The sequence below is a fragment of the Nicotiana tabacum genome, chromosome 22 (genome assembly GCF_000715075.1).
Source record: "Nicotiana tabacum cultivar K326 chromosome 22, ASM71507v2, whole genome shotgun sequence".
Taxonomy (NCBI): Eukaryota; Viridiplantae; Streptophyta; class Magnoliopsida; order Solanales; family Solanaceae; genus Nicotiana; species Nicotiana tabacum.
Genome location: NC_134101.1, coordinates 177,561,517 through 177,587,393, shown reverse-complemented (window position 1 = coordinate 177,587,393; position 25,877 = coordinate 177,561,517). Strand labels below are relative to the sequence as shown.

At 36.5% G+C, this 25,877-nt stretch overlaps 1 protein-coding gene across 4 annotated transcripts; it reads right to left on the bottom strand.

The window, feature by feature from the left end:
- Positions 1-13,867: 13,867 nt before the first annotated feature.
- LOC107774483 (phosphatidylinositol/phosphatidylcholine transfer protein SFH9) lies at positions 13,868-24,699 on the bottom strand. 4 transcript variants are annotated; one of them, XM_016594025.2, is made up of 16 exons: positions 24,183-24,699; positions 23,894-23,976; positions 23,500-23,800; positions 21,392-21,491; positions 18,350-18,616; positions 18,186-18,263; positions 18,002-18,103; positions 17,870-17,919; positions 17,671-17,770; positions 17,479-17,571; positions 17,299-17,391; positions 15,847-15,934; positions 14,607-14,986; positions 14,433-14,507; positions 14,206-14,351; positions 13,868-14,076 (listed from the first exon to the last, which is right to left on the bottom strand). In XM_016594025.2, the coding sequence occupies exons 2-15, from the start codon at positions 23,898-23,900 to the stop codon at positions 14,301-14,303; spliced, it is 1,785 nt and encodes a 594-aa protein (XP_016449511.1). In that variant the 5' UTR covers positions 23,901-23,976; positions 24,183-24,699; the 3' UTR covers positions 13,868-14,076; positions 14,206-14,300. The 4 variants fall into 4 exon arrangements, with proteins under 4 accessions (XP_016449511.1, XP_016449512.1, XP_075100450.1 ...); XM_016594026.2 differs by having other exon boundaries at positions 18,350-18,607; positions 24,183-24,323; XM_075244349.1 differs by lacking the exon at positions 17,299-17,391 and having other exon boundaries at positions 24,183-24,694.
- Positions 24,700-25,877: the final 1,178 nt, after the last annotated feature.

The following is a 25,877-nucleotide window of genomic DNA, read 5'->3' as shown; positions in this document are numbered from 1 at the left end:
TCAGCTAGTATTTCGTGGTAATACTTAGGGGAGACCCTCTGACTCCTGTAAAGCTGTGACCTTATTACATCATGTACCCGAAGGAATTTTTAATTTTCTTACTCGCCTATAAATATCCTTAGTTACATACCTTTGTGCCCTTGTGCTCGCAGGGTCACTTCTGAACTCAAATTTTGATTATCTCATTAGTGGCACTCTCTCTTATTTCCGTAAAACTTAAACGGTACCTTTAACTACCCCAACTCCTATCTGAAAATTTTACAACGATTGCGATCTCGTATCTGCGATACTGAATTCCCTATGTTGGTGTTCACTACGTTTATCTTGCATGATCTGTTGATTTATCTATGACCTCTTGTCTAGCCATAACTAGGCTCTTCAACTACAGACTACTCGTTGGTCCGTTCTCATATCTATATTCTGCGGAATCTCTCTTGGTTTATTTCCTTTGTCTTAACTTACCTTTCGCATTGGCTCCTTATGTACCAAGTGCTCATTCGCACTTATTTATAACATCCTGGGCAGGAACCCTTACTTACTCTCCCCGATGTTGTGTTTGCATAATATTTTGAAGTCGTAACATATCTGTAGGATCTGAATAAATGCAATCACATTCCTTTCACCTTTTTACCGTATTCTTCCTTTACTATTTCATAGTTACCCGAACCACTTAACTCCGACTTAATACCATATCACACTATATTCCACCCTTTTAGGGGAGTACTAACATTTAATAATATAAGATCTACCTATAAATTTTTTGCCTCTTCATCTTCGGCATTTTTTCACATCTTCACTTACTTTTACTCGCCCTATGGTAACCCGTTTGTTCCTGGGATAACTGAATTTCTTACGTATGTGGGTGACACCTAGAGTAATTGGCATACTTATTCCCTTAAGCTTAACTCTTCTTACAATGTTTTATTTAGGAAAGTGTCTTCTTGAATTACCTTTAAAGGTTATTCTTATGTTGTCTGTTCTATTATTGCCGGAATGCGATATCTAAAGTTCTCACGATGCCGACTATTATCGAACTCTCTTATCCTTAACTCATGTTTGGTTTCATATTGTTTACTAGCTCATATTAATTTCTATTACTTTGGAGTCTAACTTAGCCTTCTGGTAATCACGTTGAAATTACCAACTCATTTCTCAAAATGAGGATTTGAATTTATAGTATATAATCTTTTATTGTCTCAAGGTCTGTCTCCTCTTGTACTTTCCTTCACTGAATATAGACTCTGTCATCCTGTCATATTTTGATTTACCATTATCACACATTTATCACATCTTGTTCATAATGCTTCATTTACTCTCTTCTTATTCTCCTGATAATATTTTTGTCTATTACCTTATTCGGAAAACTTCAACAAAATATTCTTTTGCTTTTAGCTCCCCTTGCACCATCTCACTGGCTCTTCGGGTAGCCCAACATTCTCTCTTTTCTAGGTACGGGAGTCATACTAATGTAATTATTTATCCCTTCTCGGATTCCAGTGTATATCTTCTGAATTTTTTGAACATTCTAGTATTCATATCTAAATGTACTATTCTATAATGCACCATTTGGGTGTCCAAGGATAATTATTATCACATTTTTAATATCCTTCGGGAATGTTAGCTAACGCTAACAATCTATCAACCATCTTGGGTTACTCTAACCTCAACTGGATCCTGATATCACATCCTTCTCTTAAACTATATATGTTAGCTCCCATAGGGCATAGCTGAGATAGGTGTTATCACGTGTATATATCTCTGTCACTGTTGAAAGTAACTCATAATGCTTATATTTCTCTGGCTAAATTGTAACTGCTGATAATCTTCACTAACTGGGTACCTCGTATCCTTCTTCACTTTGCTTCTTTTAGTTGTTGAAACTTGTATCTACCTTCTGATTCTTTTATTTCTTTTTACCATATGGATGGATAGAAATTCTTGCTTTAGGGCTCCTTATCAAGAAGCTTACACATCTTAGTACACACATGATCTGCTGAAGACCTCATATTTATTCATCATAAGCATGATGCAAAATCGATTTTCTTTGATTCAACTTTTTCACAACCACATTGAATCTCTTACCTCTTTCTAGATGTAGGTATCGTTATATTATAAATAAAATACAATTTAGGAGTTTGAATCCTTACAACTGAGCTCTCACATGATCTAGAGTAAGAAGAAAGAGTGACAGTCCCAAATATCTTGTAACCTCCTGCTTATAAGTGTGGTGCACAAGACAATCATAAATAAGACTCTACTAGACACGACTTATAGACTCCCTAGGAAAGAACCTGGCTCTGATACCAAGTTTGTCACAACCCAAACCGCAAGGCCTTGACGGGCATCCGGTGCCTTACTCAACCGAGTACCAATGTGATGTATCTTTCTTATCATACTAGCATGGGTAAATGATCTGGTAAGGCCGTCATGAGATTAACAGAATAAAACATAATAGAATACTCAACATAGGACAATCTAACAGGATATACAAATTTATACATGTGACATTCGGGCCTATAAGCCCGACATGATCATTTGTAAACTCAAAGTATAAGCTGACAAGGCCATACAAGTATCCATATATATGACATCTATCTACAAGCCTCTAAGAGTACATAAATATGATAAAAGTCGGGACAGGGCCCCGCCATACTAAACAATACACCCAATCATATTGACCAAATAGGCAACTCTGGAGCAAATGGAGTGCGCCAACACCTTCCACTAAGCTGATAGCCTACTTGGAGGACTGGAAACATGTCTATCGGGACGTGCAGGCATGAAACGTAGCGTCCCCAGGCAAAAGGGACGTCAGTACAAATAAAGTGCCGAGTATATAAGGAAGGAAAGCATAAATAAGAACAATAATGTAAAGAGAGATAGAGAAGAAACAACCTGTAACATCTGAGTGCCTCTAAGGACGACTGACATGAAATGTATGATACATATATACATATACTTTTAAAAACAGTCGTCTCTATGGGCATCATCATCATCATATCATACCCGGTCTCAAAAAGGACTCGGTAAAAATGTACCCGGCCATCATAAGGGTCGGTAGAATCATACCTGGCCACGTGGAGCTTGGTAAACCTAACTGAGCAGTGGTTGCACAATAGGTGTCATACCCGCCGACTATAGCGCGGCTCAGTAGAGTAAAATTGATACATATATAATGCATGTTGGACTCATGGAATCACGTTCTAAACCTTTCGGAGTGACGTAAGGTCGTCGCACCTTCGATTAACATTATAGACATACATACCATCAATATGAACCTCAATAGAATTCAAGGATCATACATACTTTCTTATAATAACTTTATAAGGAAAGAACAACATGGACAACCTTAGTTGCTAGGAGTATATCCATTATAAAATAGCGTATCATTTATGTTCATTTCACTTGAGATCATGCCAAATGAAAGAAGGAAGTGCCTTAATATACCTTTGCAATCTTCTCTCCAATCGTCAATCAAGCTCAATATTATCTTCTTACGTTTACAATGAGTATACCGACTTCATCGTCATCATATAAGCGTTATAACTCTCATATTTTGAAACCAATATCCTACAAGAAAATGGACAGAACCTCCCATGTTTTTACTATATCCCATAATTTAATAAAAGTCATAAAATAGCCCAAACAACATCAATAATAATTATATTAATCCTCCCAAAATAGTCCACCAATCAACAATATTACTAACAAGCCTTTCAATAGATATTTCAAAAGTTCTAGCTTCAACGACTTAGCCACAACTTGGATAAGCTTAAATACATGTAGAGTAAGAGGTTTATTACCTCTAAACAAATAGAAAATCTCCAATTTAAGACTATTTCACCATGAAATATCCTTCCAACGCAGCCACAAGAATAAGGAATCAAAACTAGCAATCAATTCGGGTTTCTCGGTACTAGAATCACTTTGGAAGTCTTGAAATAACCTAGGGTTGATATGAAAACCTTGGCAGAGTATTTTACAGAATGTAAACCACTTTAAACAACCCCCCCCCCCACTCGATCTGGAACCACACCAAAATCAGCAACTGCAAGAAGAACAAGAAACTCACTAGCGCCACGGGATTCCCGACACTTAATTTGTGATGTTTGCCCTTGGTTTGGGTCTTGGATCATGAGAGAACTTTGAGAGAAAGTTTTTAGGTATATAGGGTCTGAAGAGAGTGAAAAAGAATAAGTTAAACCGTATTTCTTTTCGGCTATATATATATATATATATATATATATATATATATATATATCAAGATATCTCAACCGCCTAAGTGGGTCCCATAAGGAGCTGCTTGTGTAGTCTCGCGAAAACGTGAATATCTCTCTACTCTGACGTCGTATCGACGAATGGTTTAATGTGTTGGAAACTAGACTCATAGTTCTTCAATTTGGTAGGCTGATAATCCGTAATTCCAAGTATATTGGGAGAAAATCTTAGCTACATTTGACCTATTTTTCATCACATTATGAATGTGACTTATGATGACCTTTGCCAACTTTTGTTTCACAACTCACTTAACTTCAAAACGTAACATACGAATATCATGCGACTAGAATAACTCATAACATTGTCTCCTTATCATGTTAAGAACCCAAATCTCACCCCAAAAGAATATGTTGTAACATTCCCAGCTTGTCGATTTTTGATGAAACTTATTTTCTTCGATTCGTTTAGCTTCTAAGCCTTACAATCCTTTTGGTACTTGTTTTTCATGATCTTAAATATTTTTTACCTCCACTGTAACATGATTAACTTACTTTATGTATTTTCAAAGATGATCTCACTTTTGAGCTTACATAAATTGACTTAAGATGTATTCTTACATATGAAAATATGGAGTGTAACATTGACCCACACTCAGTTTTTCTCTTCAATATTTTTCTACTGGGGTAGAATTTTTGCTATATTAACTCCACCTATCTATTAAGTTGTTCAACAAAGTCTATCAGGTTGGCATGATTTTGTTGTTCAGATATTTCTCTACCGAATTGGTAGAGTTTATGCTATATTTATTTTACCTATATGTTTGTTCATCAAAATTTACCCGAATAACATAATTTTTTATTTGTTTTAACGAAGTCCGAGTTTGCAACTTCAGTTTCAATCAAACCACCCCAAATCTGCTCCAAATAATCTTAAATTTGAAATAAAGACTCCAAATACCAAGAAACAATCCCTAGTCACCAATTTAGTCAAATAACACCAAAAATCCACTTTTTCTTCTTCAACACTCTCTAAGGTCCAATAATGAAGTTTTGAGCTTTTTATAGTAAATTACTAAATTATTATTTGAACTAAAATTTTAAGCATAAATTATCAACATTCAAAAGCTTTTTAACAATAATCGATCATTAACCTTCTACTTTCCACCACCAAACAAGAATTTCAAACTTTAAATATTGAAGAACTATGATATTCAAGTAAAAAATGTAGACATTTTGCTAAGATCATAAAAACATGAATATTCTGCCAATACCAATCTCGTTGAGGGACATGTCGTGGTCAAATGCTCAGGGTTTGACCGGTAAATACTTGGGGACTATAATTTTGCTCAGTGTCTCCATTTCAATTACAGAGATGCTTTGTTTAATAAAGTCAGACAACTTCAAGGTGAGGCAAATACTCGGTGAAGGATTTGCTGTATATAAGTATGTTGTTAAAAAAAGAATAAATTTACAACAGTAAGCAACAATGCCTCGTTTAAGCATTCATCCTTAATGATAACCCGATCACAAGTCAATTCTTTTAGATTTTGGTCCCCCTTAAGCTTCATGAAGAGAGTCCTCGACAATTGGAATGAGGAATATTTGTGAAAATAGTACAGGCTAGCCAGCATTCGGACTGGTAGTTGAAAAATAGTCGGCGCTTGCAAAGTTATTAAAAATAGCCACTATTTTACTGAATCACAGAATGTTTTAGTATAATATGCTGGATTATGGAGCTATTACGTTTAAATTTCCAGCATATTATATTGGAACTCCAGCACATAGAAAGTTCCAGTATAATATGCTGGATTATGGAGTCTAACACATTTTGTTGGAACTCCAGCACATTATGTTAGAATTCGATATGTAAAAAATTCGAACTCAGCATATTATGCTGGAATTTTTCTGAATTTGTAAGGGTGTTTTTGTTCAAATTTTATCTTTACATGAAAAAATGGCTAAATTTCGATTACTTTTAAAATTATGGGTATTTTTCAATTACCAATTGTAAATCTTGCTATTTTTTATTAATTTTTCCCCAAAATATTTACCTCACTGTAGTTGAATTGATCCATGTGTAGTCTATAAAAAAATGCTAAGCAGAGTTCTTTTTCTGACATAACCAATGTGGTCATGTATGTTGTTAGGATATACTATAACCATGTGTTTTGTTATAGTATTCTTTATAGAACAATTGTCTAGTTATTTATTCAATTCAACAAAATACTATTTTAAATAGATCATGTATTTAGTTATTTATTCAATTCAACAAAGTACAATTTTAAATAGATCATGTATTTGTATGTGTGTCCTTTGCTTATATATTAGATGATTTAGTATATAGAGTTTAACTTATATACGAAAAATTAAATCAATGGTTCTTATAATTCATAAAGTATATGTTCGTAATCTAATGATGGTATTGGACAAACCATCAGAATGGTTGTAGCACAAGATTAATATAATTTATTTTGATTGTGGAAATTATTTAATTCTGACTTCATATGCTAGTACATTTTGTATGTATTGAACGGGTCAAGTTGAAATAAATATTTTATACTGACTTAATAAAATAATTTCTCTATTCCATTCAATGTACTTATACTCTTAATCTTGATATAATTACTATTAGTTGTGTGTGTCATTTCGTATTTTGATTTATTAAAAGGTGAGAATCTTTCGTGGGTCAATAAGCCTGGTAAATTGGACAACAATGATATATATTGGCAAAATAATAATTAGTTGATAGAATCTATATCTTGGTTTTGAGATTGATGATACTCTTTTATGAAAGCTTATATGTTTTCGTGTACAAATCTGACTGGTGGATTTTGTATCCGACACATGAAATAAGTTAAGCGAAAATCTAAAGGAAGTAATCAATAAATTAAATTGTTAGTAATTTAATTTGATTGATTAGTATCTGAATCTTAAGATGTGGATTTAAATAAAATTTTATGGAAGATTTTCAAAATTGAACTAAGGAGTACAATTACGAATTTTTAGTGAAATAATCGTAATTTATTATGGTAGAAATTAATTTTGAAATTTAAAATTAATTCTATAATTGAGAGTCTTGTTAATTAAATTTTGTGTTCCCTACTGTGCCTAAATAATAAGAAATAAAAGAAATATTTCCTTGGTGGAAAAGAAAATCTTATAGGTTTTGTAAAAGAGTTTTACCCTCAGAACATGGCCATATACATGGGTATTTCCTCCATAGGGCTGGCCGATTTTTGGTTGTAGTTTTCTTTGGAATTTCGCCCATCCGAAATTCTATCTTTACGAATATTATTTGTGTAACACAGTAGAAGATTGTGGAACGTTTTTGGAGGTCGTGATCATGCTACTCTAGATAACTCGTATAATCTCCATATGTGCTAGTTGTTTAATTTACACGTGAATATGATACTGGAATTGCTTCCGCCGCGATATATAATCCAACATATGCAACATCGCACAATCAAGTCAGCTTCAAATTCTTTAACCTTAGTCTTTTTGCTTTCTTCTCCCTCCTCCTCTACTCCTCTAATAATAATGTGTTGTTTTGGTTTCTATAGTGTCAGGATTTGAACTCCATAGAAAGAAGGTTTTGTCCCTGGAATTTTATTCCCTCCATAATATTTGTTCCTATTAGTTTAATAGTTAAATAGTAGTAAATAACCCTAATCCCATATGTATTAGGAGTAGGACATGTATTATATATAAATATGGCTCATTGTATCATTGTCATAATTAATCAATAATATATTTTCTCCCGTGCATTCTCACATGGTATCAGAGCATTAGTGAGAAACCTATCGCTGTGCATCATTGCAGCGACTTCCGGGAAGAAAGACCTCGTCGCCGTGCAATTTTCCGGCGACTTAGAAGGTTGCCCGTAATCAAATCACTTTATGTCGGTGTTGTGCAAAAGCCAACACCACCACGAGGTAGATCACTCCTCGGCGACCAACCCATTAAAATTTCTCCAGCAAAAAAGCTGCCACGCGCCTCCACGCGCCGACAACAGAAATTTTTCGGCGAGTGCGTGAACCCACGTGCCCGCGAGTACGACCACTTCCGGCCATTTTTTGACGACGGTTCTTCAGAATAGTTGGGTCGGCTACTAATTCCGACCGTACCCATCCTATTTTCGTTTGATTCCGACCAGTTTGAGTTTTTTTGGCGACTACACTGATTTTTCCGGCAGCTACAGTGATTTTTCTGGTGTGAACAGTGATCCCCAGAAAATTTCTACTTTTTTCGGCACGATATTATAATGGCATTCGTATCGGAAGCCTTTAACTCACAATCTGTTGGATCCAATGCATTGAATCCCATCCAGATGGTTTCTTTACTGGATTATATTGAGTTTCTTCAGTACAAAGCACGTAAACAGACATCTTCAGGATTAGCCTCCGTTGTTCCAACAAATAGTTGCATGACTTGTGTCTCCCAATCTTCACCTTCTGAATCTTGGGTCATTGATTCAGGTGCATCTGATCATATTTCTGGTAACAAATCTATTTTCACTAGTATTTCATATTCTCAATCTCTTCCAACAATCACAATGGCCAATGGGTCTCAAGTCATGGCAACTGCAATAGGTCAAGCAATTCCACTTCTTTCCTTACCTTTAGACTATGTTCTTTAAGTTCCTGGTAGTCCTTTTGATCTCATAGCCGTTAGTCGCTTAGCCAAATCCCTTAAATCTGCTATTTTATTTCTCGATGACCTTGGTTTTATACAGAAACACAGTACATGACGGATCATTGGTATCGGACGTGAATCAGATGGACTTTATTACCTTATCCTTGCAAAATCACATGGACACGCATCTTGTCTTCCTCCAATAACTTCTCCCATTACTGATTCACCAGATTTATTACATAAACGGTTAGGACATCCCAGTTTGTCAAAACTTCAAAAAATGATACCTAACTTATCTCACTTGTCCACTCTAGAGTGTGAGTCATGTCGGCTCGGTAAGCATACCCGCTCCCATTTCCCGCGACATCTCTATAATCGAGTAGAGTCACCTTTTACTTTAGTCCATTCAGATGTTTAGGGTCCTAGTCGGGTCAGTTCCACCTTGGGATTCCACTTTTGTCAGTTTCATTGATGATTATTCCAGTTGCACTTGGATATTTTTGATGAAAAATCAATCCGAGTTATTTTCTATTTTTCAGACCTTCCACGCTAAAATTCAGAGTCAATTTGGGGTTTCTATCCGCATATTTTGTAGTGATAATGCCCTACAGTATTTGTCTTTCCCATTTCAGCAGTTTATGAACTCCCATGGGATTATTCATCAAACATCTTGTCCGTACACATCCCAACAAAATGGGGTAGCTGAAAGAAAGAATAGACATCTCATTGAAACTGCTCGTACTTTACTCATACATTCTCATGTTCCGGTGCATTTTTTGGGGGGATACAGTTCTTACATCTTGTTATCTTATTAATCGTATGCCATCTTCAGCTATCCAAACTCAAGTTCCATTCTCTGTCCTGTTTCCCCACTTACCTTTGTTCTCTCTTCCACCTCGTGTCTTTGGGAGTACGTGCTTTGTTCATGACCTTACTCCAGGAAAAGATAAGTTAGCTCCTCGTGCTCTTAAGTGCATATTTCTGGGATACTCAAGAACGCAAAAAGGATATCGATGTTATTCTCCTGACCTTCAACGATTTCTTATGTCTGCTGATGTTACCTTCTTTGAAACCCAATCATACTTCACAGGTCCAGTTAATCACTTAGATATTTCTGAGGTGCTACCCGTTCCTTCTTTTGGAGATTCAGTCCCTATCTCCCATTCATCTTCCTCTATAGCTCCACCGCCTACAGTTCCAGTTGTAGCTCTACCACTTATAGCTCCAGTGCCACCACCGAGTCCAGTGCCACCACCTAGTCCAGTTCTACCAACTATAGCTCCAGTGTCACCACCTAGTCCAGTTCCACCAACTATAGCTCCAGTGCCACCACCTAGTCCAGTTCAACCTTCTACAGCTCCACCACTCCTGACTTATCATCGTCGTTCCCCGCCAGCATCAGGCCCAACTGATTCACGTCCTGCACCTGACCCTACTAACACTGCGGACTTGTCTCCTCTTAATCAACTGATTGCACTACGAAAAGGTATACGGTCCACACTTAATCCTAATCCTCATTATGTCGGTTTAAGTTACCATCGTCTCTCATCATCCCATTGTGCATTTGTATTATCTTTGTCCTCTGTTTCCATCCCTAAGTCTAGAGGTGACGCACTGTCTCATCCCGGACAGCGGCATGCTATGATTGACGAGATATCTGCTTTACATACAAGTGGTACTTGGGAGCTTGTTCCTCTTCCTTCAGGTAAATCGACTGTTGGTTGTATGCAGTCAAAATTGGTCCAGATGGTCAGGTTGATCGACTTAAGGCTCGTCTTGTTACCAAAGGATATACTCAGATATTTGGACTCGATTACAGTGATACTTTCTCTCTTGTGGCTAAAATTGCATCAGTCCGCCTTTTTCTATCCATGGTTGTTGTTCGCCATTGGTCTCTCTATCAGTTGGACATTAAGAATGTTTTTCTTCATGGTGACCTTGAGGATGAGGTTTATATGGAGCAATCACATGGGTTTGTTGCTCAGGGGGAGTCTAGTGGCCTTGTATATCGGTTGTGTCGATCCCTCTATGGTGTAAAGCAGTCTCTTCGAGCCTGGATTGGTAAGTTCAGCACAGTTATTCAGGAGTTTGGCATGACCCGTAGTGAAGCTGATCACTCTGTATTTTATCAACATTCTGATTCAACTCTCTGTATTTATCTGGTCGTTTGACGATATTGTTATTACCGGCAATGATCAGGATGGTATTAGTAAGTTGAAGCAACATCTTTTTCAGCACTTTCAAACTAAGGATCTGGGCAGATTAAAGTATTTTCTGGGTATTGAGGTCGCTCAGTCTAGCTCAGGTATTGTGATCTCACAACGGAAGTATGCCTTAGATATTCTTGAGGAGACAGGAATGACAAGTTGTAGACCTGTTGACACTCCGATGGATCTGAATTCTAAACTTCTGTCAGGACAGGGGGAGCCTCTTAGCGGTCCTGCAAGATATAGACGGTTGGTTGGTAAATTACCTTACAGTGACTAGACCTGATATTTCCTTTCCTGTGAGTGTTATGAGTCAGTTTATGGATTCTCCCTGTGATAGTCATTGGGATGCAGTTGTCCGCATTCTTCGATATATAAAATCAGCTCCAGGCAAAGGCTTATTGTTTGAGGATCAAGGTCATGAGCAGATCGTTGGATACTCAGATGCTGATTGGGCAGGATCACCTTCTGATAGACGGTCTACGTTTGGATATTGTGTCTTAGTAGGAGGAAATTTGGTATATTGGAAGAGCAAGAAACAAAATGTGGTTGCTCGGTCTAGTGCAGAAACAGAATATCGAGCAACGGCTATGGCGACATGTGAGCCAATTTGGATCAAACAGTTGCTCAAGGAGTTGAAATTTGGTGAGATTAGTCAGATGGGACTTGTGTGTGATAATCAAACTGCTCTTCATATTGCGTCAAATCCAGTGTTCCATGAGAGAACTAAACACATCGAGATTGACTGTCACTTTGTTAGAGAAAAGATACTCTCTGGAGATATTGCTACAAAATTTGTGAAGTCGAATGATCAGCTTGCTGATATTTTCACCAAATCCCTCACTGGTCTTCGTATTAGTTATATATGTAACAAACTCGGTACATATGATTTATATGCACCAGCTTGAGGGGGAGTGTTAGTTTGATAGTTAAATAGTAGTAAATAACCCTAATACCATATGTATTAGGAGTATGACATGTATTATATACAAATAGGGCTCATTGTATCATTGTCATAATTAATCAATAATATATTTTCTCCCGTGCATTCTCACAGTTCCCAAAGATTATGAGCTTGTTCCCAAAGGTCATGTTATGGCAATAATGTTGTACAAGAAGTGCAATGATTCCAACTAAGCTGTTCGGCCAAGCTGTAAAAATCAGCTTATTTTGATAAGTACTTTTTCTCAAAAGTGTTTTTCTCAAAAGTATTTTTGGTGAAAAACAGTTTGTGTTTGGCTAATCAATTTGAAAAACATTTCTGAGCAATAATTAGTTATTGACCAAGCTTTTAAAAAGTGCTTTTCAAAAAAATGCTTTTGGAGAGAAGCTATTTTTTTCTGTTTCTCCTCAAAAGCACTTTTTTTCTTCCAAAACACTTCAACTTTAAAAAGAAAACTTTTTTTTTAAAAGAAAAAAAAATACTTCTAGGATTGGAGAAGCTTGACCAAACATGCTAAAGAATTTAGATTTCCTAACACTGAATTGAAATGTTCTCTCAATATACACATATGCACCTGCGCGCGAGTATCCATGCGAGTGTTAAGCTGCTACTTTTCTTCTTTTTAACAATCACTCTGTCCGCTTCAAAAAGACGGAAAGAATTCGGAGTTGGAAAGTCTTAAACATTCTCATTTCAGTCTCACATCAATTTCTTAATCCTTTTTAAAATAATATATATATATATATAGTTAGAAACTTGATTAGAAATTTTATAAAGTAAACTTTTAATATATATATATTAAAATGTTGTGGTCAAAGAAAAAGTTATTTAAAATAGAAATAGCGTCTTATAAAGTGCAATAGAAGGAGTAACATTTAGTAATTCAAATCAATATGTAGAAAGAAAAGAAAAATCTGCTCGTGACAACTGTATTGGTAAAATTTCGACTCTGGTATGTGGATAGATCGCATGATGGCATGACATCATTGGGGATCAGTTTTATTCTCAGGAACAGGATAGCGACAAAATTCGATCTTCACATGAAGTACTTACAGTTCGGTGATCCCTCCCGGGAGAAATAAGCATTGTGTCTCGGTGAAGCATCCCAAAGATTGTTCCGGGGGCTAACCGATGAAGGCATGATCCGGAACTTGACTTGGTCTTCAACTGCCTCCATGATGCAAGGGATTAGCTCATGCCCACTATGCCAGATTTGCCGGTATCTCGACGGTTCCTAACTATTTGGAGTGACGTGCGGGAGGGGAGATGATCATGTGAACTTTATGCATAGGCTATAAATACCTCCATACTTATGAAACAATCTACCGAATTTATTCTTTACTTAAAGCTATTGCGTTATTATTGGACAATTCTTCTTGATTTTGCAAGCATTGTGGCTCACAATGATAATCAACTAGATCCTGCTGGTCTTTTATTTGCTTAATTTCATTAATCTATTCACATCTGTATTAGCTTGATTCTACAATCAATTCGATTGAACTTACGGGTCATGACCCGAATTACCTTACGGGAGTTTATAATATACTTCTGGCATTTATCAGAGCTTCACAATAACAACATACACAGAGCTTCACAGTGAATATAATATTAACTTGTAGTACTGAGGTTATAATCTTTGAGAACGGGTTGTTCGGACTCCCTCCAAATCCACGTACGTTCTTTCTATATACTTTTGTCACTTCAAAACTGAAATTAGCGAATCTGCCACTTTGTACCACTTCTCACTTGGAGAGCATGTCGAAGTAACTAAAGTGGAATCTGACTCATTCACGAAGAGCACGCACAAATATCCAATTATTACTTTAAAAGTATCGTTCAACAATTGGCTCAAGTAAAGTCTCAGAATCTGAGATAACGAATCTGTTAGCTATGCATTAAATCTGTCCTTGTCCTGTACAGCAAATATATGAGTGATGTTCAGAACTAGTTGCTCACGCATCAATTATGTACAAATATGAATGTGTAATCCTACTATAACATCACACTCCCGCCTCTAAAGAAAAATGAGGCAGAGTGCAACACTCTAGCAAGCTAACTTGACCCCCAACTCAATAGCCTGAAAGAAACAGCAAAGAGATGACACTTAAGAGGAGGGAGATGGAAGTAAATTAGGATATTGATTGTGGAAACAGATGGAAGTTTCCCACTGATGCTGCCAAATTTAATTCCGGAATGGTCTTTTTACCTGCAAAGCTCCATCTCTCAAGTATATATGAGGGGTCCAATCCAAATTGTTGACAAGTCTAAAGCTTAACTGCATCACTGCCGTTTCCACCCAAATCAAGTTCTGTATTGAGAAGGCTTGCCTCTTAGCCAACATGAGTTTGTCGCCTGTTTGAAATGGTTCTTAGTAATCTGAATTTTATAACATGTGAGCAGAGTTTACAGTAATGTTCATGGGAGAAAACTTACTTTAAACTTGTTCTCCTTCAAAGATTCCAATGATTCAGCAAGCTCTACTTGTTGTGATGCTGTTGCAAGAAGTGCCTAAGACCATGAAGGTTTAGTTCCACTTGTCAATGATAAATAAATAACTCAGCAACTGGACAAATGAATAATATCTCAAAACAGTTCATGGGCCAGTACCTTCTTCGTCCTTTGCAAGTCATACTCTATGAACTTTATTCGGTCCATTGAATCGAGCAGCATAAGGTCTTTTTCAGGAGGAATTTTTGTAGGTTTCTTCAACAAATCAGCCACCACCTCCTCTAAATGTTGCAACCTCTGACAGCATGGATGGAGGAGATCTTCCTTTTTTGGGGAAGAAACAATTTGCTCGGCAGAACTTGCACTCACTAATCTCTGCCCACTTCCAAATCTGTTTGCGTCATTGTTCTTCACAAATAACCTACCCACCCCACGAAACAAGAAATATATCCATGCAAGTGATTTGACCATCATATCAATCATCAAGCCAACGATAGATTTCTCAGGCGACCTTCGCTGTAGTGCTACAGTAGCCCTATCTGTTGCAGAGAGAAAAAAACAATTAGATGTATGAGACCACAGTGAAGCTTCTTTTCAAAATAAAGCAAAATCCTGTACAAATTCTCACATTAAAAAAAGTGAACAAACAAATCAGTATAAATAAGCTCCCTTTCCTCTTGAAAGGAAAGACGAAATGATGCACGAGACAGGAAGATTTTGCCCCCAAAAAAAAAAAAAACTGGAAGCATCTTTTAGAAAGCTATTTAGAACTGCATAAACATTTAACGTACTATAAGTGCAACAACTCCTAAACCACTGACTCAAATTTTTAATAACCCTAGAGGAGATGATAACATTCAGGTTTTGTGCCAAAGTCGCACACTGGAAATTATGTCTATTCTACAACGCATCAGATAAAACAACTCCATCATCACATCCAACTGCAGAAGCAGCATTATTTTCTTCTAAAATGAATTGCATGGTGAAGTGGCAAAAAAGAAAAGGTGTCAATAATTTCCTAGCATTGAATAAGATTTCAATAAAGCAACCTCTAATAAGATCCAAGTGCATTTCTTCCTCTTAAAATGATAAAAAGCCTTCGGATAACTCTCTCTACTAGCAACATATACAAAACTTAATCTAACCTAACAGAAGTGTTAGGATTACTTGTTTCAACAACCAATCATATTGTGCTACGGGAGCTCAGCCAACTACGATAACCAACACTGAGCTGTCACATGGCCTAGAACCATGCTTATATTAAAGAAACAAGGCAACATGTCCTAAGTAAATTTGAGACACGACGGATACCACACATTAACAGCTCTGGTAAAGGAAAGACCAGCTGGCTAATGCAAAATGAAACTCACTGATTGACCATAGAAATCAAAGCTCTTACTTGGAGAACTTAAATCCTCAGCTGTAGGCATCGGCCCATGATCTTCTTGAATGAAATTGCCGAATGAAACAGATCTCCTGGTCGGTTCCTAAAGAAATCAAGCAGGAGACATGAATATATAACTATAATGGAGAAACACAGAACACTGGGCGTATGAAAGTCACTAGTTTGAGATGGAAAAAACTTAAACATGTTTCTGTATTATGTTGTAGATCGCAATTGATAACCAACCAATAGAGAACCAGATTCTGCAAATATGGTTATAAGCATCCTCAGCATATAGGGCTATAATTGCATCAAATAATGTCTGCATATAGCATAGTAATAAAGACGAAACACCATTACTCTCTCTATCCCATTAAACGGTGACTACTTTCACTTTCCATCTCAAAAAAAATACAATGTTGTTTTCTTTTTTGATAAGTAAAAGCTATAGTAAAATGTTTGAATAGATTATTATATTTAATTTGGTAGAAAAATGTAAAAATAATAGTTTATAATATGAAAAGGTATAGCCCTCAGGGCTTTGGTTCAATGACAAAAGTAGAATACATGGGATTTGCAATAGGCGCATATCACCAGTTTGATTCTTGCCGGGAAACCAAGTGTGGTATTTAAGTGAGAAGGGTAGAGTGGGCCCAGCAAATTTCAAAATTGGAAACATCGGATTTTTTGGTTATCAAAAAGATGAAAATGTATGGTTATTTGGTAAGACGCACAAATCAAGTTATACTATTATTTCATATTGAATTGAATTCTTGGAGGGAGAAATTTCAGTTTTAGGGTGTTGAAACATAGGAAGATATTTAAGTAATTAAAAGTGTGTTGTCTCTCTAAGCTTAAACTTTTAGATGAGATTGTCACACACTTAAACATGGTATCAAGGGAGGTCCTGAGTTCGAGTCTCACCACCCAAAAAGAAAAAGAATTCCAAGTGTTTGGCTAGGAAAAAGAATCAGGCCCACACATGAGGGGGCGTGTTGAAACATAAGATATTTAAGTAATTTAAAGTGCTCTCTCTAACAGTTTAAACTTTTAGATGAGATGGTCACACACTTCACATATAAAAGGTAAAATTTAGGATGAACCAAAAAAGGACTCGTTTATTTTTATTGGGGCTAGAGGAAGTAAATTCAAAGGGGGTATACTCCTGCTATGGCACATGCTAAATCATATCTGCAAATTCACAGGTATGATGCATCTGTTATATCTTTCTTTACTGGGAAACTGTTCCTAAAAAGTGATTCCTCGGTTTTCTCACTGCCTTCCCTTCTATAATAGAGGAAAGCTAATATCACACCCAAGCTAACTTGCTGGTCAAATGTCCAACGTATATCACAAATGATGGAAACGGCTTAGGATATAGAGAAAACTCAAACATAGATGTTCTCAACTTGGCATAAATATGGATCAAGAGCTGGTAAGAGGGGCAAACAGAATCTTGTTACTCACTTTGTCAGAAAGTGGTTTTGATTGGATGATACTGTAAGCAGAGACCCCCACTTCCATTTCAGTTTCTGCAGACCCAATCTCGTCGCGTAATAACTGAGCAGAGAATACTGGTCTCAAACACGATGCATCTCTAAGATAACTGGAAAGGCATAGAACAGTGTAGCTAAGCCACTATAATACCTGAGGCGAAACAGGTTTGATTTCGATATCACTATCAGAGAAGCTAGTAATTCTCCTGGGATAAAGTGCTTCACCGTGTAATGCAAGGACCAGCTGCAAGGGTATTTGGTATGAAAAAGTGAGAAATGTCTGACGGCGGATTATTACACAAAAACATGTGATGAATATGATTTCTACAGACAATGACCACACCTTCATCAGTTCTGGATCATTCCAGGGTCCTTTGTTAGACCTAAGACACCCACCTGGATTTGGGCATGAGCAGGTTCCTCCAAGAAAATCTGGCAATTGGCTGTTAAAACCAATGTACATAATGAAGGAATGCACACTGTTATTCAATAATCATACTTTTGCAATATAGAAAATGACATTTTAGCAGCCATTGGTATACCTGGGGTCTACGACTTCTGCTAAGTTGCTCTGGAATTTGTTTCCCAATACCTGTTAATTAAACAGAGGCGATCATTATAAGTTTCACATTACCCTTAAAGACAACCATGCAGGATAGTGGAAATTCTTTTACATGTATCTTCGTTGTTGTCCTTGGATCAAGAAATCCTTTTGCAGTATTCCAAAGAAATCTGAATCCATTTCCAGCATTGACAATGAACATCTGGTGCAATGTCTGCAGAATAAAAAATTATTAACAAAGGATCAAACGATTAAAAGGAATTATGAATTACTATTCAGAACTGAAACTGAGGCACCTCTGGGTAGTTGTCGCCATCTATTTTCTGCATGCGCATGACCAAATCATGGGCAAGCTTCCCAAAACTCCTCCAATTCTACATTAATCACAAAAAAGGATGTTGTATATCAAATATGGAAACTAATGAAGCTTAGGTTGAATATCAAGTAAATCAATACCGACCAGTCCTTGTACATCCAAAATTGTAGTAGATGAATCTATATGCCTCCTAGCTGCAATCGAACATGCTGGAAATTTTTCAGCAAAAGTCCTTTCAAACCCTTGGATGTGATATTTCAAGAACCTTTCTATAGTGGTAACATTCATAAGTTTAGTAGGTTCAATCTTGCCAAGTCTTTCAATATAGACAGGCCGTCCCCCTTTGTCTACACCATGGTAACCGTGAGGGTAATGACGCTGAACTTCCTCATATTCCTCATACTGAAAATCCTAAACATTTCCAGAGTTTACATCAGAATTTATACACCTAAAAGACAAGAAAATGTGCCAAAATAAAAATTCTCAAAAGCTGTTTTGTTATGTATGTATTCAAGATTTAGGACAGCAGGGAGCACTTGACGAAGAAGCAGAGAGAAAAAGAGAGAGAGAGAGAGAGAGAGTGCATAGATGTTCATATCTGATACTGCTTGAGACTTCAGTCTTTAGGATTCTAAACAAAAGATTGTTGCAATTCATCCAGGAGATATTAAAATATAGAAGGGTAGAAGAGGAACAACCCCAATGTCTTTCAACAAACTTTACAAATATTAGCATGAATGATGATAGTATTTCATATCAATGGAAACATAAATGAATAGCACTTGGCTTTGAGGCCTTAGAGTTAAAGGTCAAGAAAAAAGATTCGGTTCAATGGGTTGTTGGAGGGGGATGGAGAACCAAAAAAGTCACTCCCTAATGGATGCGGGCTATGGAGGAATATCTTGAACGGGTAAGAAGAGTTTAATAGGAATGATATCATTCAGGGTGGGTGATGAAAGCAGGAGAAGTTTTTGGAGGCACAGGTCGTGCAGAAACAAGTTCAGTATCACATTTCCTAATATGTTCAAAATTTTAGGGGTATGCGAGTCCAAGGGATACAGAGGCTACAAGATGGAGAAGTTAATTGGGAATTGAGGCTTAGAAGGAACTTGCAAGACTGGGAGGTGGAAGAATTTCAAAGGGGTACACATAAGGGCGGGGGGGGGGGGGGGGGTGTAATGGTGTTATTCTATGTCTTATTATGAAAAGTTCTTGGGCAGGGAAGAGTGAATTATTTTCATATCTCTGTGTATGGAACCTGTTGATGTGCTTCTGTTACTATCTTGTTATTGTTACTGCTTTTTCCATGTCTTTTTCATTACTTTATTTGCTTTGTTGCTGCGACTATGTTGAGCCAGGGTCTACCGGAAACAGCGTTTCTACTTGCACAAGGTAAGGGTGAGGTCTGCGTACACACTACTCTCCCTAGACCCACTTGTAGGATTCCACTAGGTTTTTTTTTTTTTTTGTTGTTTTGTATGGAACCCGAGAGTTCCTAGAAAGGTGTGTTTTGTCGCCTGGCTAGCTGCCCGAGGGGAGAGGGTGATCTTGACGGCTGAGAATTTGAGAAAGAGGAAGATTCCATGTGTGTGTTAGTGATTTATGGGTAAATGTCAATGTTGTGAAGAACGTGAAGTGAGAAAAAGCGACAACCCTCATTTCGCTTAAAGCGAGAAGCAAGAAGCGAAACGCTCGCTTTTTTGAAGTGAAGCGGAATTTTAAAAAGGATATAAAAATTAGAGGTTAAAAAAAACTGGCCAGAGGAAAAAAAAAATTGGGCAGTAAACTGGGCAATTTTTTCTTTCACTGTTAAAAATTGGCATCAATTCTGAGAAAGAACCGAAGGTAAAAAAAAAAATCACCAGCATTTCACTGCTTTTGGACGTTTAAACAGTGAAAGAAGGAGAAGGAGGAGGAGAAAAATCACAACATACCTATTGTTTGAACTTGAAGTTGAAGAAGTTGATGCTTTCAGTCGATGAAGAAGAAGAAGTCGACCAGTGTCTTTAAAACCCTAGTCGCATTGCATTTGTTTGTTTAATGAAAGACCAGACCTCGTTTTTAATAAAATAGGGCTGGGTTTGTTTTAAAACACAAAAGCGGTCGCTTCTTCGGATCACATCGCTTTCCCGCTTCTCGCTTTTAGTGGGAAGCGGTCGCTTTTCTACAGCTGAGTCACTCAGCAGGGTGAAGCGTGCAGCTTCTCGCTTCACTTTGCTTCTCGCTTGAAGCAAGGAAGCGGGCGCTTTTTTAAACACTGGTAAATGTTCAGGAGACGACATGGATCACCTTCTTCTTAAACTGTCAGAGCGTTTCGGTTGTTGTGGGAAATACTAGGATGGTTTGGTCTTCAATAGGTGATGTCAGTCTCAACCAAAGAAGTTATGTTCGGTTGGACCTTTAGAAGACCAAAAAGAAGACACCGGAGGGCATGGAATGTTGCTCCACTTACAATTTCGTAGATTACGAGAGACAAGAATAAGAGATTTTTATAGGGAATAGAGAAGGATTTTTTACGGTTGAGGAATAACATCTTATCCCTTATTTCTTTTTGTTGCACCCATGAGCTCCCAATAAGCATATAAGGTTGGGTATTGTTCGTAGAAAATCATATTTTTCTATTAGATTTCTAGTTTTTGGTATACTTGTATACGTGGCAATTTTTTCCTTTTCCTTATAAACTTGGATTACTTTATCAAAAACAAAAATTCCAGCTTAACATCAATTGTTGAAATCAAATCATAACAATGCCACAGCTCCAGACAATATCCTCAGACTCTATGGGAAAAATTGGGGAAGGACTAACACATTAAAAACAAGAAATGAAAAGGGTCATCAAATAAAAATTCTATGCTGCATAGAGATTTAACAGTTTTCAACCGATACATACAAAACAGCATTACAAATTGGAGCACTTTAGCATATTCGCTCCTTAGAGAAATTGCTAATGTTATAAAGACGCCAAACAGTTACTTTAATCATTTTAAAATACTACACTAAAAACAATGTCCAGAGAATGCTTTAGCAGGGAGTTTTGGTAATAATAGTTCAAACCATCATCATTTGCCTCAATTCTCATCAGATCTAGAACTCTGTACAGCTTATGAGCAACCAAAAACTTAATGTTTTCTAGCTAAAGCAAAATACAGCAATATGCACGTAAAATTGCATGCAATAGAACTCTACCTGTATAATAGTGTCTACTCCTTGTTCTTTCCTCCAGTTGAGCATTTCAGACCACATTAGCATGGCCTTATCAAGGTCAAATTTCCTTGCTTTTAAGAACCTGCAATCGACCCAAATATGCTTTCAATATGAAAAAAGAAGCAATGCGACTAGGGAACTTGAATCACATGGCCTTACCATGTATGAAAAAACAACAACGATCCTCTTATTTAAAAAACATATAAATTTCCAAACTACAACAACAACAACAACAAAAAAGTGAGATCCCACAGGTGGGGTCTAGGGAGGGTAGTGTGTACGCAGACCAAACTGTTATGGAGAAAGAGTAGAGAAGAAATTAAGCAACATCTACGTGCAAAGAATAATTGTCAAAGAAATAAGATTTGACGAACAAGAGCAGAAAGAATTACGAAGAGGTACTTCTAGAGGAAGAAAATTAGGAGCACTATGTTCTTTATCTTGTCTGCCATCAAAGAAAATATGCTGCCATGAGAAGAAATTGAGCACTTTCCTATTTGGCTACTGTATAAGCTTCAGGATTCAAGTATCATAATGCAACACAAAAATTGGTCTGTACCAAAAACTATGGTCTCAAAAGCAACACTCACAAAAAAGAAACCTCTTATTGGTAATAGTAGGATTTCACCAAGATTAAAAGCTGTAAACATGGAAAACTAAGCTTAGTTATCAAGCTTACCAAACTCTTTACTCTTTGTTGAGATAGATGCAATAACTTTGAAAATAAATTAGGTATAGTTTTCCATATTATTGCCTTATGCTTGTATTTCAAAAGGAGACCTCTAAACAAAGTATTTATATTCTAAAAATCTCGAAGAAGTCGACCTCTATTCTTCAAAAAGGCTAGCTCTGCAAATTATTTGCAAGCTACATGGATTATAGTCAGGAAGATTATGAGAAACTGTTGCAGGTAGATGATTTATATTAATATATACCCTACAAGATTTTGGTAATCAACAGATGTGTTCTTCTTGTATGGATAGAAAAGGAGATATACTGATCTAGACAAGAAAAACAACTCGGGCCAAGCATATCTGTTCCTTATATTGATAAAAACATGCGCCGCAGACCCTAGGTGTGATGCCCCGAAATAATATGCTTATTTTGGGAAACGACCCTATAAATGGAGGTAATACACATTAAAAGGTTTCTATGCCCAAATTCAAAACCCTTCCACCGTCTGTACTATATTCTCGGAAGAGAGGTCATTATTCCATAAAATAGAAGACTTTGGTACTCTCCCCTCTTGGTTTCATTTTTTTTCTTTTTTTTTATGAAGTAATTTGTTGCGTTAAAAGAGAAGGCATCAAGAAGATGCAAGATTACAAGGAGCTACTTACAGGAAGCAGAAATACAAAAATATCAAAAGTGAGTTGCTAGCCCCTATACAATGTCTCAATCCAGGACAAAAGTGCTAGCAAACTCCAAAAAGTGTTCTTCCCTCTTGGTTTCATTACCTCAATGGAAGCAGGTATGATAGTTCTTCTCCTTCAAATTTTTTTAAGTCAAAAGAACAAGAGAAAAAGCACTAAGCACTTGTTATTTAACCTTTTCATTGTCTTACTTTCTCAAGAGAAATGGATGACCCTTCATGTTAGGATCAAGCAAAACTTAATAAGGTCTTTATTTTCCTTAAAACTCTATATTCACCGAAGATTAAGCTCAGACCAAGTTGCAGAAAAAGGGAAAGGGACCAACCCCATCCAAATTAATCCCCAAGATCATCCAATTCACCCAGAGCATTGGAAGCTCAAAGAACATGAATTTTGTTAAAGAAGGAATAAATGTGCCATTGCATCCTCCCAAGCTCCCCCGTGCAACCGCATCTCAAATCTTTGTTGGCGATATTATGTACGACCCCCTCAAACATATGTACAGTAGATTCATATCACCAATAATTTGAGTAACAGGTAACACTAGCGACTATTGCCCCAATTGGATTCATTGGCAGAGCTTTAAGAAAGGCATTGCGATACGTTTAGAGAGTATGCTTATTGATGGCCCCTCCAAAAGAAAATTTTCATATTGATGTTTACTCATTCTTTTGTTTGAGAGTGTAGGGTTAGGTTATCAGCTGAAGTGCAAGTTACCTCAACATAGTATGATAATCATCATGACGAGTGGGAAGGAGATCCTTTTCCAACAAGGCGTGGCGAAATGAATTCACAGCCTCCTCTTCCTTCTCGTCTCGAAAATCTTCAGTGGAAATAGAAGCAAATCGGCAATGAGCGACTCGTTTACTAGTACGTCTTTTGAGGGAATGCGTTAGCTTTGTGGAAGCATTCATTGCCCTTTTCTTCAAAGATCTGATCCGAGTTCTTCTTTTCTCGTCCTCAGATGGCTCAAAATAATATCTCTTCGTTCGTTCGTGATCATGTACTCCAACAATTTCTAAAAATCATAAAAATCAAAGGAGTAAAATTAGAAATATGTGCAGCTGAATCCAAATTGATCCAAATTATTGCAAATTTGACACGAAAATACCTGGCATTATGCTTATCAAATCCGATTATACCGTGATTTTGCCAAAACAATCCAGTTCTTCAATTCTGAATTATATCGTGAATCTGCACAAATCAAAAATAGAATCAGTACCGAAAAAGGTAACGTTAACGCATAAATTTCAGATCTTCAAACAGCGTCATATCAAAATCATTGCCCAGCATAGAAGCAATGAAAAGAAGAAGATCAATAACGCAAACGAATAAAACTTAACCATTGGAACGTTTTTGACATGATTAACAAATGAATATCAGCTCTTTCATGTGTATACCTTACAGAGAATGAATGCCTCATACACACGGAATGTAGATGATCAATTCTCTCTCTCTCTAGGATCTTCTATACAGTGTACGTGTATATATATATTCTAGAAACGGCGTAAGCTAAAGCTAACTTTGCTTTCTAGTTACTCTCTGTCTATATATATTTCTCTCACTGTGTTGTGGGAAAGTACGAATCTCGTGAAAGCGTCGATTACGTTACTTTCCTTTTACGAGGAGTGGGGGACTCTTTCTCTCACTAGAATTTTTTAATTTCTCTCTCTACTAGAGAGAATAATAAGAGTGGAGAAGTAAATGTGGGGTGTTAAGTGGGGTATGGTTGCAGGTAACGAGGGCCTTGGTATTGTCATTAAAATGGAAAAGGAGGGGCGCATAACGCATAAGAAGTAGCGTGCAACGGCCGCGTCGGTGGTGGGGAAGCTGTGTGTTCCGCCACAGTTTGCCTTTTGGCGCCGGCTTTGTTGGCAGATGTTGTGACTTTTCAGGGCCAACAATTAACGTTGCCGTGAGTCGATAACGGAACGGGATGCTGCTTTTTATTAGTGCGCTTCAGATTAGGCCTCTCTTTTTTCTATCTAGGTTTATCTTATTTATCATTCCCTCTAATTCATATGAGATTAACTAATATCTATAAATAATTTTAATATTGTCATGTCAATTTTGACCTATTATAGCATATAACTTACCTTATTTATAAGATTATAATCCCAATATCATGTCAAATAGAATAAGAAAAAATAAGTTGTCCCGTCGCAGCAGTTACCTATTCTCTACGTACCATATTTACAATATTATAATCTATTTTTTATGAAATGTACATGTAAATTTCTTCGCGTGATCATATACGATGATACTCTAAAAAAGTTATATCTAAGTTAAACTCAATTGATATTATCCTTACAAATTTTCCATACGCTTTAAGAAAATCATTAACAACGTTAATTATGCATTAGTCATCTCAACTATCATTTATCTCTTTAATTAACACAACACTAATTGAAACAATAAGTACGAATACGAAAAAAGTAAATGACTTTTTATTTTTCTAAAATGACATATATATAAAATAAATTTTTCTGTTAAAACAACTAAACTTTCGGAATGGTGTTAGAAAGCATTTTTCATAAAACAACGTAATATGTTACCCATATTATAGGTATTATTATTTTTCAAGATAGTTGAATTTGAGCAATGATTCCATAATAGCGTGATTATTGTAATTATAGTTTAAATATAAACTAAGTAATATAAATTATACTCACCATATCAAAAAGAATAAACCAATTCAAAGTACGAGGATCAAACATTTGGACTTGTCTCGATTTATTAAAATGTATATACTTAGAAATTCAATAGAAAAAGGTATTTTGATACAAAAGTATTTGACTTCCAAATACTATAATGTCATAAAAATGGAATAATAGAGTTTTTTTAATAATTATTTGAATTTTGTAAAGAAATAAAATCTTAGCGCCTAAGGTAGTAGTACGGCTTTAGGTATACATAGTTGGCAACCATAGGTCCATCGCTGACTTTTTGCGCATTTGAGAGGGTGTTTGTTCCGTTTATGCCGAAGAACTTTTCTTTTTCTTTTTTCAATTGGTCCAGAAATAAAGTATCCACTGTTAGAATCACGCATATGGTGTAGGGGCCAGTCTAATACCTAAATTATGCTTGTTTTTGTA

What these genes read in the sequence shown, in the direction of transcription:
- LOC107774483 (XM_016594025.2), bottom strand. An exon ending in TCAAACCTGTTTCGCCTCAG is followed by an intron (nt 17,392 to 17,478) that starts GTATTATAGTGG and finishes TTCTCTGCTCAG; the next exon opens with TTATTACGCGACGAGATTGG. An exon ending in CAAAACCACTTTCTGACAAA is followed by an intron (nt 15,935 to 17,298) that starts GTGAGTAACAAG and finishes TGATTTCTTTAG; the next exon opens with GAACCGACCAGGAGATCTGT.